This window comes from Eretmochelys imbricata, chromosome 1 (assembly GCF_965152235.1).
Source record: "Eretmochelys imbricata isolate rEreImb1 chromosome 1, rEreImb1.hap1, whole genome shotgun sequence".
NCBI classification, from domain to species: Eukaryota; Metazoa; Chordata; order Testudines; family Cheloniidae; genus Eretmochelys; species Eretmochelys imbricata.
In genome coordinates, this window is record NC_135572.1 from 118,313,293 (window position 1) to 118,327,792 (window position 14,500).

The 14,500-nt window shown below is 40.4% G+C and overlaps 1 protein-coding gene across 1 annotated transcript in view; it reads right to left on the reverse strand.

Annotated features, from left to right (window-relative positions):
• Positions 1-14,500, reverse strand: part of LOC144258957 (interleukin-1 receptor type 1-like) — a 79,932-nt gene that overhangs the window by 27,588 nt on the left and 37,844 nt on the right. Inside the window, exons 2-4 of the mRNA XM_077807102.1 lie at positions 10,568-10,651; positions 7,388-7,454; positions 4,121-4,352 (exon numbers count right to left, since the gene is read on the reverse strand). Coding sequence (XP_077663228.1) covers positions 4,121-4,352; positions 7,388-7,448 — 293 coding nt within the window. The 5' untranslated portion in view covers positions 7,449-7,454; positions 10,568-10,651. The remainder of the gene's footprint in view (positions 1-4,120; positions 4,353-7,387; positions 7,455-10,567; positions 10,652-14,500) is intronic.

Consider the following 14,500-nt stretch of genomic DNA (forward strand, 5'->3'; position numbering starts at 1 on the left):
AATGAGTAAAGCTGGGCTCCTAAATCCAGATCTAAAAAGGTATCCATTTCTGAAAATCTTGGCCAGAGTCTACACCATTGCTGATCAGTGTTAAAGGTTTTGTGAAGTGACTGATCCCTTTCCCCAACTCATCTAGAGTCACTAAATAGTCTGAAAAATAATTCAAAGGAGAGAAACATGATCAAAGACAATTTTTACATTATCAGGCTAAAATTTATTTTCTTATATTTTACTTTTTTGTATTTCCATGAGTTTGAAACAAAGTGAAATTGCAAGGAAAGAGGTTAAACTTGGTCATTGCGAAGGCTGGGTCACTTAAAGAGTAAAAATAAAAACTATTTCAACTCAAGTGGGTGGTTAGTAATCTCAGAGCTAAAAATCCTTAAATTTACAGTTCATGAACAGTGGATTGTTTAACTCTCAGCAGAAGAGAGAAACTGCTTCTGAATCCAGTTAAGTTACATGCTTAAAGTATGGATCTCAAGGTGAAGCAATTTTAAATTAGGGAGTCGTGAAGATACTGATACAGATATCACCAACTTGGGTGGAGCCCCAAGGGAGATGTAAGATGACTACTGCAGATCACAAATCTAAACAAGTGGAAGATCAGTGTTGTTTGATGCTTGTTGGCTCTTAGTTTCTAGACTCTATGCTTGTCAGAGTTAAAGTTCTAGAGGATCTCTCAAAAGGAAGGGGTTGTAAGTTTTAAAAAAGTTATATCACTCTCCTTTTGTTTGCAAATTCAATGTGTTGAAAGTTGGACAGGTTTAAAACAGAGGCTTCAGAAATATGTCCGATGCCCAATAGGTGGGGCCCTACCAAATTCACAGCCATGGAAAACGTGTCACACAGGCAGCTGGTCTCCCACTGTCAAAGCTGGTCTTTTATGTGCTTTTACCCTATACTACACAGATTTCATGGGGGAAACCAGTGTTCTCAGATTGGGGGTCCTGATCCAAAAGGGAGTTTCAGGGGGGTCACAAGGTTATTTTAGGGGTGTCATGGTATTGCCACCCTTACTTCTGCACTGACTTCAGAGCTGGGCAGGAGGAGAGCAGCAGCTGTTGGCCAGGCGCCCAGCTCTGAAGGCAGCACCCTGCCGGCAGCAGTGCAGAAGTAAGGGTAGCAATACCATACCATGCCTCCCTTACTTCTTTACTGCTGCCTTCAGAACTAGGCAGCCAGAGAATGGCGGCTGCTGACTGAGGGCCCAGCTCTGCAAGCAGCAGTGCAGAAGTAAGGGTGGCAATACCCTGCCATGTCATCCTTATTTCTGCACTGCTGCTGCTGCTGGCAGCAGTTCTGCCTTCAGAGATGGGCTCCTGGCCAGCAGCCAGCACTCTCCAGTTGCTCAGCTCTCAAGGCAGCGCCACCACGAGCAGCTGAGCAGAAGTAACTGCAATCCCCCCATACAATAACCTTGCAACCCTCAACCCCACACACAACTCCTTTTTGGGTCAGGACCCTATGTTGGATCATATTAAAGAAGTTCTGTATTAAAACAACAAATGAGTTTGATTCCCCATAGTTTAAATTCCAGGGTATTACTAATTAAGAGGTCTCTTGGTTTTTGGTACTGTTTCTCTCCCTCTCTGTGTGAAACTTGCAAGCTGCTAATTGTGTTAGTACATTCTAAGACAGAGTCTGTTCTCAAAGCAATTCTTCGTAACAACAACTACTCACACAGAGATAGACTCAAAGCAATACTCTGTAACAACAGAAACAGCACCAGAGACTCCCTGCCCTTTTGTTGTATTCATCTCGCTTTGTTAACAATTGTGATTAAAATAGAGATAGAGGATGAATGTGGATGGATGCTTGGTGTGGATAACAACTGAATGTTCAGGGAGGTGCCAGCCTAAGAATGCAGTGTCCATCGGCTGAAGAAGGCGTCAAGTGGAAATAACCAGAGGACCCTAGGAGAGCAGACTGGAATCCACCCAACAGTCTCAAGAATGGGAGAACCAAAGAACAAGATAACATCTGGCAGCACGGAGCCGTCAGGAATGTGCCATCTGCTGATTGATTCAGCAACAGCATGATGAAGCAATTCCCATAGACTGGCACAGGAAGAAATTCCTATAAAAATGGACTCCAGAAAGTGAGAACTTTGGGGTCTGATTCTGCAAACCAACTTCCAGGAGCATCAGATGAGCATCTGACAAGGCCCTGCTCCCTCCTCATGTCCAGGCCACCTGGCCAGTGGCTTGGCATGAGCAACTCTAAGGCTGGTAACTATGATAACAGCCTTGCAGAACCTGCGTGCGTGCGTGTGAATAAATATGAGATTGAATGGAATGTTATAGCTATAACTAACTGCTTACTATGATAACACTCTTGCAGAACCTGTGTGTGTGTGTGTGTGTGTGTGTGTGTGTGTGTGTGTGTGTGTGTGTGTATAGGAATGAATGTGTGAATAAATATGAGATTGAATGGAATGTTATAGCTATAACTAACTGCTTACTATGATTCTTTCTGTATTCACAATAAATGTGGTATTTTGCCTTTTTCCCTTTAATAAGATCCTGCTGGTTTTTATTTTATTGGTATAACACCTACACTTACAACACTCTGAAATTTCAGATTCAAATAGCTGAAATCATGAAATTTATCATTTTTAAAATCCTATGACTGTGAAATTGACCAAAATCGACCGGGAATTTGGTAGGGCCCTACCAACAGGAAAAATACACTTTAAAAAAAAATGTTCAAGATAAGGTTTGGGTTATATCACTGCTATGCAATCAGGACCCATCTATATATTTTTCTTCCCACAGAATGGGGGAAAATAAGAGGTGCCTAACAGACTATTGCCAAAACTCAAAATTGAGTATTTAGAAACTGGGCAAGCCCGACTCCTAATTGAGTTAAAATTATGCTGGATTGCTTGACAGGATGTGTAAGCGTTGCACTCCCTCTCACCCCAATGCTTGCCAATTTTTGACAAGTTGCCACTTCAAAGGTTAATGGGATATATAGCCTAGGTCAGGGGCATAAATCAGAAGTTCAAGCTCTGAGCATGCTCAGTGCTATTTACCCCGTAAGTAATGCCTCCAGACTATGTCATTCCATTCGCAATTCAAACCTGGTGACCCTAATTCACATCCTTGTGACACAGATGTTATATTACTGCAGTGCACTCTGGATTGGGCTACTTCAAAAGCTTATGTTGATGATAGCCAGTGTGCAATGAAAACATCAGGGTGAAAAGGAGAATTTCTGCCCACACACTGCTGTGCTTTTTGGAAAAAAATCCTGTTGGTGCAGAATGAATATTAGGCTTTATTTCGAATATATAAAATCCTAATGTAGGCAGAGCCCTGTGAACAAAACTGTCAACCTATGAAGTAAGGAGAAGTGGGATTTTTAAAGGAAGATGAAAAGAATTGCTTTACTTCCTTCTTTGCCTCTACAGTCCTGGCTCTCTCGTTTAGGATGAAAGATATTCCAATCATTATCATCATCTATCTGGCCTCTTAAAAAAACCGAAAAGCCTAAAGAGTATTTGGCAAAGCAGTCTGCATAACATGGTGCCTTGATTTTCAGTAAGTTGTACTTCTTTTACTGTTAGTATTTTAATTCATACTTTAAAATCGTGTTTAGCGAGACATGTAAAGCTATCATAGATAAGTATTATTTTTAAAACGTGACTGGGCTAAATTCACCTCATGCCCACATTTCTCAGTTTCCTGATTAACTGAATCAAACCAAGAAAGTAAAACCGTTTTCTTGTCTGTCAGAAATGGACTATAAAATTAAATATGAAGTGATTCGTTAACTCCAATAGAGTTAAAAAGCATTCTTACAAATATACACTTCCAAAAAAATTCAATTAGTTAATAGTTCTAAAGGACTTTGATGAAAAACCCTTATACAAGCATAAAGTATAATTTTAAGCCAAGTTCTACGAGCATGGAAGAAACTCAGATATATCAGTATAAGTATCAAACACAGAGCTGAAAAGCTGTCTAACTGCTTCCATACAAATATGTAAAAGAAAAAAGTCTCTATACAATAGATTAACACCAAAAATACATTTTTGTACTTTGTGTGAGATCTTTTTTCCCTTTTGTAGAACAATTTTGCATCTGAAAACATTTCTAAAAATACAGGCCCTTACCTTTCGTTACATTCATAAAGTCCTGAATCTTCTAAAGTTGCAGGAATAAACCAAAGCAAGTTATCTCGCTGATGGATTCTGGAACGTGTCTCTGTAGTTATTGGTGTATCACTACCATTTCTATACCAAGTCAAATTGTAGTCAGAGTGAAATGCTGGACTTCTAGCTATTTGACAACGGATAGCAATAGGCTCTCCTACAAGTACGAAATGACTAGACAGTTTGCTTTGTTCTTTAAAAAAAAAAAATAGAAATTATCAAAATTGTTTGCTTTTTTAGTTACTTTTTCCTTAATTTTACTGGCAGAGGTAACTTAAATTATTCAGTTACAAAGATACAAGACTGACGAATAACTATTTATATTATTGTTTGCATTTGTTTAGCACCTTCCATTTGAGGACTTCAAAACATTTACAAGCTTTAAGTCACACAGTACTCTTTAAATAGGTGGTCAAACAACAGATATATTTAACTCCAGTAGCCTCAATATAAAGAGTGGTATATAAAGATATGTCAAATTCATTGACCTTCGTGATCTTCAGGATGTAATTTTCCTGTTCTTACTATTTAAAGACAAGCAGTGAATTTTATTACTCATACAAGATACTAGGTTGGCAATATAGAAATTGTCACAAATACAGTACAGGCAATGGCCATGCAAGTTTCCCCCACAGTGCTCTGGACAATGTGACTCAATTCTGGCCTGGTGGGACAAATCCAGGCTGGAGAGGACATTTCAGTGCTGGTTTCTGGCACTGGAGAACATGATAGGCAAGAAACTTGATGAAGATCTGAATCTGCAGCATGTAACATGACCAGGTGAGGTCAGTAGCAAGTCAACAATTCAGACCATGTAGTCTTTGGTTTTAGCATACATCCTGTGACCAATCCTGAAAGTCGCCATCTCTCCCCCACACTTCCAGATTTTAATTTAATTTGGCAAACATTGCTTGAGCATTACACTATATGACATGCCAAGCATAAGTAGGACTTCAATAATTATGACTGTGTAACAAGTTAAGACAAGACAAGAAGAAGTCTTTAAACAAAAGGGCAGGGACTGCAAACACTCAGCCCGCAATGGAAGACAGAACACAGATCTGCATACCCAATGCCAGAGATCTGCATACCTAACATTTTTAAGGGGTCAGTTTAACCACAGCCATATAAACAGAGCAGGTCAGTTGGCCACAGAACCGGTTTCGCATTTTTTCTTACTTTTGTAACGCTGAGTGTCCAAAATACTTGATAAAAATTGAGCCTTGCTGAAAAACTTCTAAATCCATGATATACTGAATTGCTGTACAAATCCAGAGTTGAATTTTTAAAGAGGAAACCCACAGCCATATTTTACTGCATAGAACCTTAAAATTAAAATTTTCCACTTACCAGTTTAGTCCTCCTTTCTTCCCCCCACGCTTCCATGCAGTTTGCCAAATAATTTAAAATATATTTGCTAGTTTTCTATGGAGTACAAATCAATTTGGATTTGTTCAAGATTGCTCTTGTTAAGAGGGGAGAAGAATGTTATTGCTCTGTGCAATCCTAATTTCTATTAAGGGACTTAAATATAAAGAATTTTAAATCAGTACACAAGTAAACTGGGAGTTACATACACAGTTTCAGGACCAGACTAACATTATGCTGTCTAAGGCTGCCAGCACTTTAAATGTTACAGTTTACATAGGATTGAAAAGATTTTATTATTATTATTTATCTATAGCTTTACTGAAATACCTAGAGCAGGGGTGGTCAAAATGTGGCTCACGAGCCATATGCGCCTTTTACCATTAAAGTGTAGCTCACAGAGTGCCCCCTCCATGCACCCCCGACCCCATTCTCCACCTACAAGACTGGGGGATGGGGACCTTGGGACCTCTGCCTTTCAGCAGAGTGGCGAGGCAGGGACTTCTGCCCAGTGGGGAGTGGGAGTCTTGGGACTTCTGTCCCTTGGGGCATACATTCCAGGGTTTGGGGCTTCAGCCCCATTCCTGCTGAAGCCCCAACTCCCATCAGATACCTCCCGTGGCACTGAAGCCCCGAGCCCCAGCAGGTGCGCCCTAGCTCTCGAACTTCTGAAGGTTGTCGAATGCGGCTCGGAGGGTCAGTAAGTTTGGCCACTCTTGACCGAGAACCATAACACTAGTCATTAGGGGACCTTGTACAACATGTAACCACCTTAGCAATAAAGACACAAAAAGTAAGATCTGGTCACTGCATTATACTATCATGAATTTAGAATTTCATAGACAGAACAAACAGTTAGAAAAGCCACTGACTTATATCCGCACTGCGAATTTTGAATTTCAATCGCTTGCAAAAAACAGTTTGTTTTTCCAGGAATAGAAGTATACTTTTTTTTTTTTTGCTTATTTTACTGAGATACTGTGCGTACTTGACTTTGCATATTAGCTCCTTCTGGAATTTTTGAGTGTTTTGGATAAATATATGTGAATTAATAAGAAGCGTGAGAATGTTATTGGAGGAGACTGTGAACTAAATCATTTAATCTCTCAAAGAAAGATGAGCCTTGCTATTCACTAAGCACAATAGTTCTACTTACTGGGACATTATAGATGCTATAACAGACAAAGAAAACTCTCTTCAGTAACATAGTTCATGCTCCACTCTGCTGCAAAGAGATGCTAAACAGGATTTCTATCCTATGTCTTTACAGCTCCATGGCCAATGAGAGACATTCTTCACTGTGACAGAAGTTAAGGAGAGTTGTGACTTCCAAGTGAATATAGGGATAGGATTACAAATTCAGTCTTCAACCCTGCAATCCTAAACCCAAAAAGCAAATCTCTACCTATGACTGGAGCCAGAAATTGCCCGCTAATAGATTCGCAACGATCACTATCCAGGACATTCTGAGTAAGCTCAAAAGCACTATCACCTATATGGATGATATCTACCACTGGTGTGCTGAGATATTGCACACCTCAGGAGTGCAGATGCTAGATCATAAACAATGCTGTTATAAAAAGGCCATTTTAACTCTAGAACTAAGTATTTTTAAGAAAAATTAAGATAGCTATTTTTAAAAAAAGTTTCCCTCTATATTTGTACAGTTTACTTTTTGATACATTTACAAGTCTGTCTGTCCACGCATCCTAAAAAGGGCATCCAATCAATACACCCACACCTCTGCTATGGCAGAGTGCAAGACAGCCTTCTCTGCTGTGCTATTACTTAACTCATGTATATACTGAAAATAACTCATTTTAGAAATAATTCAATTATTAATAAACATGTTTGACTTACCAGCATTGAATGAAGAAACAAAAGGAATTATACAGCAAAGGAACCACAATGGAGATATCATGTTTTGCTACAGAGAAAAAAAGATATTTCATTAACATGCTAGAAGTGTTCAAAGTGCACTGTAAATTTTATTCTGTACTATACCCACTGATCCTAGAACAAATGCAAAGGCACTAAGAAAAAGAGTATTCATCCCTTTGGGGAGGAGAAGCAAGTGTGCTGACCTAGCACCTTCCTCTGGAAGTTTTAAATCACAGCATTAACAGGTCCACACACAGGGGTGGTTTACACGTTTTACCCATGTACCTATATCAGTAAGGGGTGTGATTCATCTGACAGTTATACTAGTGAAAGCTCAAGCGTAGACACAGTTATACTGGTATAAAATGGTCTTATACAGTAACTCCCCACTTAATGTCCTCTCACTTAACGTTCTTTCGATCTTACGTTCCTGCTCAATTACAGAACATGCTCCACTTAAAGTTGTGCAATGCTTCGCTATAACATCGTTTGGCTGCCTGCTTTGTCCACAGCTGGCAGCCCCCCCATCACCACCCCGATGCCCCCCCCCAGCACCTCCTGCCCGCCAGCAGACCCCGCGGATCAACGCCTTCCCCCTCCTCCCCACGGCAACCAACTGGCTTGTGACGTTCAGGGGGCAGGAAGGAGGGGGGGGAGGAGTGAGGACTTGGCGCGCAGGCTCCCCCTCCCTCCCCTGCCTCCTGAACACCGCAAACCAGCTGATAGCCATGGGCACGAGGCAGAGGAGGGAGGGGGAAGGCTGCGCGCTGAGTCCTCCCTCCTGAACATCACAAGCCAGCTGACTGCCACAGGCAGGAGGGAGGGGGGAGGAGCGAGGATGCAGTGCGCCTTCCCTCTCCCTCCTCTGCCTCCTGCCCGCAGCAATCAGCTGGCTTGCGGTGTTCAGGAGGCAGGGGAGGAAGGGAGAGCCTGCACACCGTGTCCTCACTCCTCCCCCCTCCCTCCTGAATGCCGCAAGCCAGCTGATTGCCGCAGGCAGCAGGCAGGGAAGGGAGGGGGGAGGAGTGAGGATACAGCATGCGGAGTAAAGGGGGAGGGGGCGGGGGGAAGAAGAGCCAGGTTAAGAGAGGGGGCTTGGAGGAAGGGGTGGAATGGGCGGGCCGAGGGATGAGCTTGCAGAGTAGGGAAAGCTGCTGTTGCTGCTGCGCACCGTGCTTCTCCTAGCCTACGGCACCTTCAGCCTCCTTGCCTGCCTCATTGTCTTCAGTGCCAGTGGGCTGTGGCGGGGGCACCTCCCAACTACACTACTGTACTGTACGGCAAAAAAATTTCCCTGGAACCTAACCACCCTATTTACATTCATTCTTTTGGGGAAATTGGATTCACTTAACATCGTTTCACTTAAAGTCGCATTTTTCAGGAACAGAACTATGATGTTAAGTGAGGAGTTACTGTACCAGTATAGCTTATTTCAGTTTCTTTTTATACGAGTATAACTGCCTCTACAGTAGAGCTTTTTTGGTCTTTTAACTACACCAGTGTAGTTCAAGTGGCAGAACTTTTAAGTGTGGACAAGTCTAGAATTTTCTGTTGGAGGAGGACTCCAGTGCAAATCTGAGATGAAGGCGCTTGTTGCGACATTTGTATCTCATTATTAAGTACTCAGGACTATATATTCAAGAGCTGGCAGACAAGTTATTTTAGGGACTAATCTTGTCTGTGTTTTGGTTGTGTAATTTGCATGTCTGGATTTCCAAAGGAAAGATAGGTAGACTTTCACTGTTCAGTGTTGCAGGTTTCTATTAACAACCTGGCATGTTCTACGCCTTTTTTGTATGTCAAGTCTCATCGGCAATCTTCAAAGGTTTCTGGCTATTGCCAGTCTTGTAATTAGTTATGCAATCCTTATATGGAAGCTGATTTTAAAATTATGTAATTTTGTTATACAATGTATGGGGGTATTTTACAGGGTAGATAACAGAAATAAAAAAAGTAGCAAAGGATGCATATATGAAAAAGCAAAAAGCTCCAGACATACTTGGAATATATTAAACATGTCAGTTCAAACTTCAAACAGCTCATATATAAAGTTCTACAATGCATTGGGAAGAATTAGCTGTTCTTAACATGCATGCTCCAGTTAAATGCTGGAGAAGATGAATACCACAGTTTGTGCATGCATTAGTGTGCATAACCAAGCTCAGCTAATAGAAGGAGCTTCCTCTGTAAGTTTCTCTGACAAAAAACAATGCTGACCAGCAGATCCCACAGCTCTGAAGGCCTAAATCTTCCTCTTTTCCCGCAACTCATATGCCTGCTTTCTCTAGAATTACTCTCTTCACCCCAAAGCCCTCTTCCAACCCAGTGTCAAGCCCTCTCCCAACCCATCTGCTGTTAACCAGCTTCCAAGTGCCTTGCTCCTTCCCATTATGACAACCTCCTCCCTTCCAAGTAATAAGGAAATATTGCATCATTTTAGCTAAATTAATCACATTTATTTTACTGTAACCTCCTCCCTAACCATTCTGTTTCTGTCAGAGGGAAACAAACAGCACTATGTGTTCTGCCAGTTTTCCACTTGCCTAGGTCACTGTAGAAGAAGCAGCAGAATTCATCCACCCCCAAGTTCACTCTCTGTTCAGTTAGGGAGGTTTTATGTTCATTTTTGGACTCCACAGTATTTTTTTTTAAAGAAATGTTTGTAAAATCTTAATATGTAATCAAAACCAAACAGCCAACTGCTGGATCTGAGCTGAGCTTTTCTAGTGACTGTCACACAAATAAGTTTTGGGGGAAAAAATAAAAATTTCTGAGCAATGGGAGATAATGCATAGATTCTGAAGGTAGGACAAGAAAAAATTGGTTTAATCTGCAGCAATGGAGATTGAGGCTAGATATGAAGAAAAACTGTCTAACTAGAAGGACAATTAACCACTGGAATAGGCTTCCTAGAGAGGTTGTAGAATCCTCCCATCATTGGAGGCTTTTAAAAACAAGTTAAACACCTGTCAGGGATAGTCTACCTGACCCTGCCTCAGTGCAGAGTGCTGGACTTGATGACCTCTTGAGATCCCTTTCAGCCCTGCATTTCTATGATTCTAGGATTCATTCAAGAGAACTTGAGGGCTCTATTACAGAATTTAACAACTTCCAAATGCGTCCTCCTTTCGGATTTGTTGCTTGAGAAAACATTCATACCTTAGTCTTTATTTAGCTCTCTAATATGTATTTTTCCTGACATATGCCAAGGGGTTGGTCACCATCTTTGAAATTTAGGTTTACCTGAAAAGAGAAACATAAATCTTACAAAAGTGTCAAATGCATCATGCAAACAAGAGCATAACAAATTTCCAAAGGCAAATTTCCAGGGTCATCCTAAGTAAGTCATCAAAGAAATATCTTCAGTACTATAGAGCAAGATACTTTTTCATTTACAGACCTGTGGATAAAACTGGACCAGGTGTTTATGTATAGACATCAAAGAACGCCATCTCTACCTCCACGTCCTTCATTTTTAAATATGACTACTGAGATACAATTTAGCAAAAAGGTGGCATTATACAAGTGTCAGAGTTAATGCCAACCAAAAGTAGGATGGGGAAGGGGAAAAAACAACAGATAAGGAACCTGACTGTGAAAGCATACTGTCTGAGAAAGCCACCCCTCCCCACCCTGGAGGATGAAGAACTAGACAATCCAGTGGGATCTATACATAAAAACTGCACCAGGTTAACTTGACATATTTAAATCAAGACAGGATGTCTTCCCGAAAGACATGCTATAGGTCAAGCAGAAATTAGGGGCTTGATGTAGAAGTTATTGGGCAAGATTCTTTGTCTTATGTTTTGCAGGAGGTCAAATGAGATCATAGTTGTTCCTTGTGGTCTTAATCTATGAAAATAATTTAGCTCAGTTACCAAATTAAGCTAAATCAATATAAACCAGGAGCAAACTGATTTAAGTTTGTTCACACAGGGGCTTGCACAGGCTTAACAAAAATCAGTTTTAAAAAGGGATTTTATATATACTCATGCAGTTTGTGTGTTTAGGCAAGCCCTTAGCACTTTAAGCTTTCACACCTAGATACTTAGGTCAAAAGAAGCATCAAGAACAGTAAATATATATCCATGGATGGGGGCACGGGGGAGAGAGAGAAAGAATCTGAAAGTCCAGTGGATCCATAAACTCTTGGAAAATTAGGTACACCAGCACCAAAGCTTCCCATTTAAAAAAAAAAAAAAATGTTTTCCAGGTACAAAGATACCTTAAATGTGAACTGATGCAGTTTTGTTTGCAATCAGACAGCAATGTTACTACTAAGGAAGTATCTGTTTTCCCCCTTCACTTCAACAAATTGTTAATTTAAATACCAGACCTGTTGAAATATGATGGATAGATCCAGTCATAGTAGGATAAGCTGCATTTTTGATACAGTTAACAATGAAATACTGCAGAAATGTATTTTTACAGTGAAAACAGCTAATTCTGTTTGTGACTATAACAGATAGAGGGAAAGTAACTTTCTTGAAGTTCAAAGTGCTGCAGACGCTGCTGGGATCAGGAAAAGAAGCTTAGAAGGTTTAGAAGATCCAGGAAGGAGGAAGGAAACCCCTAGTTCCTGCAGCTCCCACACTCCTGCAACAACTCACAGTGCCTAGAGATCTTAAATTCAATGAAATGACCCAATGTATGTAACTAAACAAGATTATATTCTGCTGTAATTATAAGAGCATAACATAAAACAAAACACAAAACGTACTAGAAATAGCATTCCACAAAAACAGCAAGATTTAGATATGCCAATAACTCAATAACCTAATCTGACTGTACTAAAGGTCTTCCATCTAAACCTTGTTCTATTAGGTAGTTCAATAGCAACAATAAGTTTATTAATATTTGAGTTTATCACAGGAGCATATTGTGGTGTAAACATTGGCCTCAGGCTCCAGCCCAAGTCTGAATGTCTACACTGCAATTAAATAGCCCCTTAGCCCGAGTCAGCTGGCACAGGCCAGCCAGGGGGTTTTAATTGCAGTGTAGACATAGAGTTCAGCAAGGGCCCCCACTCTCAGGGTTCCAGCTCCCTAACCATTGCCTTTATTGGGTGGAGACATGCATCTCTCCCCTTCCTGACCAGGTTATTTCCAGGCTGAAGAAAAGTTCCCTGGCTTCACTGTGTTATTTCCAGCAAAAGACAGGCGTGCTTGCTTTCTCTTCAGAAACTGTTAATAGTGCAATGCCACAATTACAAGTTACCACACAGCACTTCCTAAGCAAGCATATTTATACTTAGGGCATAAACATTACAAAGAAAACATATTAAAATCAATAAAAGAATCTGCACATATGCTAATAAGCTTCCCAGAAATCACCCCAACTGTCTTCAATATGAGCTCTGGCACACACCCCACAGAGAGGTCTCTTTTGTTGTCACAAGTTCAAAACAGCCTTAGCTGAGAACTAACACCCGCATGAAAAGTTCAGTCCCTCCCTTCTATAGTTTGGAGGTCTTTGAACTGGAGTTTTCAGGAGCAGATAACCTGCAGACGATCAAGTTTCTCTTCCATGTAGCCAATAGAGATGATGCTTGTTTATGTTTATACAGAAATGTAAGTAGGCCCAAAAAAATCTATTTCTTAAAAGTAGGCTTGACAATAGTCAAGCAAGGCCTGGGAAAATAGGAGTAAAGTGAAGTGAGACAATTCGAAGGCAAGCTGAAGATAAGTTAGGACATAACCAAACATGTAAACAAGTTTTAGTCCTTGCTGGTTTTTACAAGTGTTTTAAATAAAATGTTAGCATTTTCCAAAATATTATCTATATTGATAGTTATTTCTATGGCATTTATGGGAGGTTAATTAGGATGACATTTAGTGTGGAATAGCCAGTGAGAAAGCAGAAAATATTTAATTATGGTAGCGGAAATACAGATATGGTAAATTAATTTACCATATAAATATATGTAGGTGGCTTTAGTGCTAATTAATTAAGGGGTGTTATTATATTTGATTATAAAAACAGAAATATGCTGATTTCAGATTAGGCGCACCCATCCACCGTCGAGATATCATTAGAGAAAAGATTATACCCGTTCTCCTCATTTAGGAAGTAATCACCCCTAAATGCATCATTACATCTTAAAATGGGAGTATCAGTGCAGCGTATGGTTATATTGCAATGCCTGTTTATTTTATACATAAGTCGGTTAAGCTAAGTTTTTTTAATTTGATCACTCACAGTCCTCCAGTAAAATTGCAGTGAATTTTTTTTTAAGGGTCGAGCCTCCAGGATGATTATAGAGATCACTTAGTTTGGTTTTATTCCTTATTTTTAAAATATTAATTGGGAACATATAAATCTAAGGTTACAGTTACTGCCAAAACCCAGGACTGTGAAATTTATGACTGAGTGATTTTGGGGTTTGTTGGGAAGTAGGAAAGTCAGGAAGGCTTTAAAAGAGCAGTTCTTGCTTCTCACTTAACTTAGAATCCTTAAGTTTTGTAAAACAGATGCAAGATTGTTTTGAAAGACTGTGGAATTGTTTTTGTCTCTTGTTAACAACTGCAACTAAAATATTTTTCGCATTATACAAAAGAACTGATTTTTAAATATATGATTTGATTTTTGGTGGTATTAAAAGTTATAGAAGCCCAGTAGTAGCTCAAGGACATAGATCCGAGACCACCCAAGAACAGCCAGATACCGACAATCAGTTAAGCTTGCGTCTTGAATCCCCCACAAATTTAAACAGGCTGTAGGGACTGGCCAGAGAGAGTTTTCCTCTGAGACTTCCAAGGCTGGTGACAGCACACTAGCCTTTGATTCTGGTGCCAAACAGGAGGGCAGGGTTGACCACGTTTCCTACCCCCTTCTTAATTCTGGCTCACAGAAAAGCCAAAGACCCCTAATGAGGTAATTTATCACTTACTTAAAAATCCAATCCACAAAGAGGCCGAAGACCTCCACAAGGGCATCTTATCTGGCTGCCAAAGAGGTGCTTAGAAAGTTGACCGTGTTTCTTCCTTCCGCTTACATGTCCCAAGACTGAAGAGGGTGTGTAGAAAATGATCATGTCTCTACCCCCACCTGTATTGATTCCAGTCTGGAGACTCTAAGAGGGGTATTTAAAAG